The 6,000-nt window shown below is 27.2% G+C and overlaps 1 protein-coding gene across 1 annotated transcript; it reads left to right on the forward strand.

Moving 5' to 3' along the window:
* Positions 1–385: 385 nt before the first annotated feature.
* Positions 386–5,165, forward strand: LOC126895840 (thiamine transporter 2-like). The gene is made up of 9 exons (XM_050668109.1): positions 386–681; positions 1,453–1,623; positions 1,684–1,897; positions 2,189–2,325; positions 2,427–2,561; positions 2,619–2,703; positions 3,295–3,487; positions 4,429–4,576; positions 4,644–5,165. Exons 1-9 carry the CDS (start codon positions 562–564, stop codon positions 4,761–4,763), a joined length of 1,323 nt encoding a protein of 440 aa, XP_050524066.1. The 5' UTR covers positions 386–561; the 3' UTR covers positions 4,764–5,165.
* The last annotated feature ends 835 nt before the right edge of the window (positions 5,166–6,000 follow it).

Genomic DNA, 6,000 nt, shown 5'->3' on the forward strand with positions numbered 1-6,000 from the left:
AATTTATAATATTTTTGTATTTTAAAGATTTCAAACAAACAAATATTTGTACAAAGTTATTACATTATTTTTTAAATTTAAGCTTTTCAGTTTTTCCTTAAAATACGATCTTAAGTATTTTTATAAATAAAGCGAAATAATATAATGAGAATTGAATAAAAGTGTTGCGGTGGCCGCTATTAATAAACTGTGGACAAAATTAAAAAACAAATAAACTTTATAAAATATTTTTATTTTGCGAAATAGCCATCATAAAAATAACGAATAATAATCGTGTAGTAATATATTATAGGTCAACAGCACACGGATGATGTATTTTTTACCAAGTGTAAACCGGTTGGACTACATACGTCCGATGAACTTGTTCAATAATCTCAACGAAAGTAAATTTTATTTACGTTCTCGTCATTGACTCGTATAGTTGTATAGTAAAGCTTGAACCATATTATTTTATCAAAATAATGAAGTGAACTAACAATATTTTCGAAATAGAAAATGTTTAATTTATGATAGTTTTTTTTTTTTTTTTTTTTTTAAAGAAGAACACACATTATTTGCAATATGCGCACCTGGAAAATAATCTCTATACTCGTGTTGGTATTTTCATTTTTTATGGAATTACGACCTTTGGATTTTTATCTTGATGAATATCTAACTGAGATGAATATTACTACTGCTCAGGTATAAACTAATTTGAAAATATTTTGACTTGATGCTTTTTAATTACATTTTTAGAGGATTTAATATTGTAACGGAACTTTGTATTATTCAATTATATATTACAATATATTTGTGGTAAATATTAATAGTCAATAGAGATTACAAAAATTTAGTTTAGTACTCTATGTTATAACGAAAAATATTTAATTATTCAAGTAAATTAATATTGTAAAGGCTGTATTGTGATACTGTGGACAATCGCTGTCGCCTTAGCACTGATGTTCAGTTGCGCTGTATGCTTTTGGTTCCCGGATAGGTGACCATTTGGGAGTTTTAATAGTGACACATACCTTATCCCCTAACTGGCTCCCTCAGTTATAAAGAGATTGCGTCAGGTTGACAGCCGTTGTAAAACCGTAAGGTAGAGTCGACCCTAAATAGTTGGAATAGAGGCTAAAAAGATAATGATGAAAGTAATATTATTGCAGTCATTGTAGTAAGTATCGGCGTGAGGAGTGCGTAGAAATGTGAATCTACACGGGGTTCGTGCAAAAGGGAAAATAATAAAAAAAAAGTCATTTAAATCATCAAATATTAGTTGGTCGTTTGGGCGTGGGCTTCGTTTTTATAATAAACACGGGGTCTCCTTAAATTATAGTGCCCATACTATGATATATATGGGAATAAATAAATACCAATTAGTAATGTCTTTTTTCAACCGAATGTGTTTGAAAGTGAGATACTCGTTTCACAAAAAAATGTTTAGATATTAACTAAAATAAATTTTAACAGATAAACGAAGAAATAATGCCTATTAGGGAGTACGGTACTCTATTGTCCGTTTTATTAACATTAACAGTCACAGATTATTTATTATATAAGCCAGTGATGCTGCTTAACAATGTTTGTGGTATTTTTGTTTACATCAGCTTAGCAGTGATGCCAGACATATTGCAGTTAAAAGTTAGTTAATTTTTAATTACAAATAATTTCTTACAATAGTTTTAACATAGACAAATTTAGATAACAGAAGTTGCTATGACACGTATTACGGCTTATAGTGATGTGGCATATTTAAGTTACTTGTTTGCAAAGATCCACGACAAGCGATTCTATCAAATAGCTTCGGGTCTAGTCCGAACGGGTATGTTGACAGGGAAACTTTGTGGATCGGTTTTAGCTCAAATACTCACATTAAATGGATCACTAAAGTTGCTGCCCTTTTATAATTTGGGAGGTGAGTGAAATGTGAAAAGCTACATACATAACAACTATAGATTTAAAAAGAAATCATAATTGTCTTAGGTTTTGATTCAAATGTCTATAAAATTTCATTATTTAATTACATTATTTTCTTGTTTAAAAAATGTTTGCAATGTAACGGAAAATATTTTTTTTAATATTACAATCATATGTACATTTTTAAATATAGAAATCAATCCAATAATAAGTACATAGTAATAACATGAAATAAGTAAAAATTTAAAACGTATAACTCTACGATTAAAAAAAAAATATTTTTCTATAGCAATGGTTTTTGCGTTTATCTGGTCTTTTTACATGCCACCTGCAAGACCATCAAGACGTCGTAGAAATGCAAAATCAAAACAAGCTAATTTAATTTCTGTCCAGGTTAATATAATACAAGGTGCTTCTGAAATTAAGGTAAAAATAAAATTATATTCTCTACTATTAATTAATTTACATTATGTCTTAAAAGTATATTTATAAACTCATCAGAAAAATCTATGACATGATATTTTTAGAACAATAAGTCGGAAGAAATAATCATTAAAAACCCTCTGCTACGTGCGTGGAATGATTTTATTGAATCTTATACAAACTTGACTGTTTTAAAATGGTCAATATGGTTTTGCTTAGCTTTAACGTGTAGTAACGTGGTAAGTGTATGTAAATTGTTAACTTAAAACATTTTTCTACTTTATTTATATTTTTAGATTAATACCAAGTTCCTTACACAAGAATTCAAAAATACAGATCAGCAAACCAATAGACAGGTTGAAACGTTAGTGACATTGCTCAGTTAGTTTTTTTTTCTAAAATACATGTTTATTAAAAAGACTTTAAAAATCAGTATTTAAGTTAAAGACTAATTATTATTTTCATAATAAATAATATAAAATTATGTGTGAACCATTCACAGGCTCACACATTATAATTGTTTTTGTTGAAAACATTGCATAAGGGAAGCGATCTTCTATAGGAAAACGCCTGTTCAAAGATACTTTCTTAGTACTGCCTCGTGCTATTACGGTAATGACTATATTTAGTCATCGCTAATTTTATTTATTTATCACACAAAATTGGTTTAGCATTAGTGCTACATAAATATTTGGAAATATTTCATTACTTTAAAATAATCTCCCACAATTAGTAAATGTTTTTAAACTGTTTCCTTATATAACAAACTAAAAGTACCTAACTAACTTGATGGTCAATCGCATTAGTTATTATTGCATATTAGGTTAATTTTTGAAAAAAAATTTTAAATGCATCTCAGTAATCAAATAAGATTTAACTGGAGTAGAAATTATTTGAAATGTTTATAGGAATATCATGGATATTTAAATGAACTAAATAGGAAATAAATTGAAGACCTTTCAATATTTCTAGGTGCAATTTGTTCGTACAAAATTGGGATGAGACGAGTGAACTGGGAGTTAAAAGGTAGCACATTTATTGGTTCTGGATCTTTGATCCTTGGAATTTGTCTGGTGGTCAGTTACTTTCACCAGAAATTGCTGCCAGTTTATATGTCATACACACTATTCGGTGTATTAACGCAAGTCATGCTTGTTATTTCATTGTGAGTTAATTATATTAAAAAGTATAAACGTGTACTCATATTAATATTCGCATAATGCGTTATTAAAATATTGGAAAGCGGTCATTGTCGGTTAATTCATCACAGAAATTTAATATTCATTTTTTAATTTAATTAATATTAGTAAGGAAGATTTAGTAATCACCAAGACTGAATATTTTTATCAATAAAATGAAATAAATATTCAAATTTTTTGTGTAATAACCATCTATTCAAAAATAACTTTCAAAATTTAAAAAAAATTGCACATTAGTTTTTGTCATATTGTATTACTAACACATCTATTTTTTTAAAATTTCATTTCAAACTTAAAATGTCGGTATTCATCATAAACATCAGTTTATCTTTACTTTTTCCTGCTTTAGGTCAAATGTAACGAAACCATATTAATTAAAAAAAAAAATTATTTTAACATATTTTTACAGTAATAAAACTGAGAAATTAAGAATGATAAAAGTAGTAGGGGGGAAATTTTAAATGTAATCTGAAGTGTAGTTAAAATAATATTAAATACAATAACGACGATGAATTGACTGATTACCGAAAATATTAGAGTAAAGCAAATAAAACATTTGTATAGACAACTAATTTAATCATTTTTATTCCATATACTTAATGTTATTAAATTTAAATACAAAGTTCTCAAATTATCATAAAATAAGCCTTTTTTTGTTGAAATAATAATTGCTACTTTGTTTGAATTAATTTTACACACTGTATGAACTCAGTGACGCAATCAGGAGTGTTAAGGGGTGTTTATTCTCTTGATATGAAAGTAATTCTTCAATTACAGAAGTGGATGACTTTTTTTATCATTAAATTTATATTGGGGTATTTTTTTTTGTAAAAGAAAACTAAACCCAATCCCAAAGAAACTTTTGATTGTACTACTGTTTAAATTAAATATATACTTTACTTCACAGATCTGAAATAGCGAAACCACTTAAGAATAAATGTTATGCTTTAATCTTTGGATTTAATTCCTTCATATCTGTTGTTTTGATGCTGTTAATTAATGTGGTTTTCACTCAAAGATTTGATGTATTGAAGTTCATTAGCTCTAAACAGCAGGTTGGTTAGATTATAAAATATATATATATATATATGTAGTTCAATTACTTAATGATATACTTTTTAGCTATTGTTCTACGGTGGTATGTTTATTACAATTGGTGTCACTTACGTTGTGTCAAGTATAATCTCATTCAACAAAAATAGACTGATAACAAAATCTCCCATCTATAACATCCCTGAATAATTGAATTAAAAAAACAATCACCTTAAGATTTACAATAAAGGTTACTAATTATTTTTAATATGTATTTATATTATTTTACTTAGAATTGTTATTTAAACTCTGACAAGAGGTTTATATATTAAAATGTGTATGTATTTTGTACACTGATGCATACTAATTTATCTTCCGTCGGATCTTAATTAAAAAAAAAATGAAAATGAAAATGATATAAGTTAAAACAAAAAGGAAACTTCTATAGGTAGTTTTAATAATGTGTAGATTCAACACATGAATTTTTAAATCCAAAGTTTTTTTGGCTGAATGACAAGGACAATGATTTTATTTGTAAACTCAACAACTGTTTGAAATATATTTTTTGAAAAATAAGCTTGTAAGTAATAATAAAAGTTTGTATCAAAATTATTTAAACGCCTTGTATTCTTACACACCAGTCAAGCGCATATTTTTTTTGTTCAATTGTCTATTTTGTTATACAACCCTATTGTAAATATTATGTACACATAAACTGTTTTGCGTATCATAATAAAGCGATCGCTTATTTGTATTTGCTCTCCGATGCGTCCTGCACTGTAAACGATCTGTACAGGTAAAATTACTGACTGAAAATGAAAACTCGTAATATATGTAACTCTTGTAGAAGACAAGAGCTGTTGTCGTAGATGAACCGTGAATAATATGCTGTCAGAACAGTTTGGCAACGGTATATGCACACACTGTAAACAAAATTAATTTTTGTGTAATGTAAATTTTAAGTAAACATTAAGTTTTTGGCATGCAGAACAGAAGTTAGAAATATTCATATACGTTTGGTTTTATTTAACGTTGACAATATGCCCATGACATATTTGAGTACAGTATTACATACACCATTTAATTTCTATTAAAGAAAACTTATATTATTTATTATTCTTAAGATTTTTATAAAGTGTTGATATATGTAGGACAAAGCAGGGTAAGATGGTGAGATTAAGCTTCTACGACTTTTGTCAACGAACTTAATAGCTGAAATTTTTATGAGACTTGTCTCAGATTTTGCCTAATACCATAAATATTTTCAATTATATCTTTTATCTTCTAAGGGACTAAATATGGGTTTTCCTAAAAAGTGTTATTTTTGTCATATTTTCTTAATCATGTGGTGAGATGACAAAAACTCTTGTATCAACTTTTTATCAAAATTAGTGTAAAAAATAGGTCTCTTATGAATTTACTGGCATTAAGTTGTATTCTCGAAATA

This window comes from Daktulosphaira vitifoliae, unplaced genomic scaffold (genome assembly GCF_025091365.1).
Source record: "Daktulosphaira vitifoliae isolate Bord-2020 unplaced genomic scaffold, ASM2509136v1 Scaffold_1, whole genome shotgun sequence".
NCBI lineage: Eukaryota > Metazoa > Arthropoda > Insecta > Hemiptera > Phylloxeridae > Daktulosphaira > Daktulosphaira vitifoliae.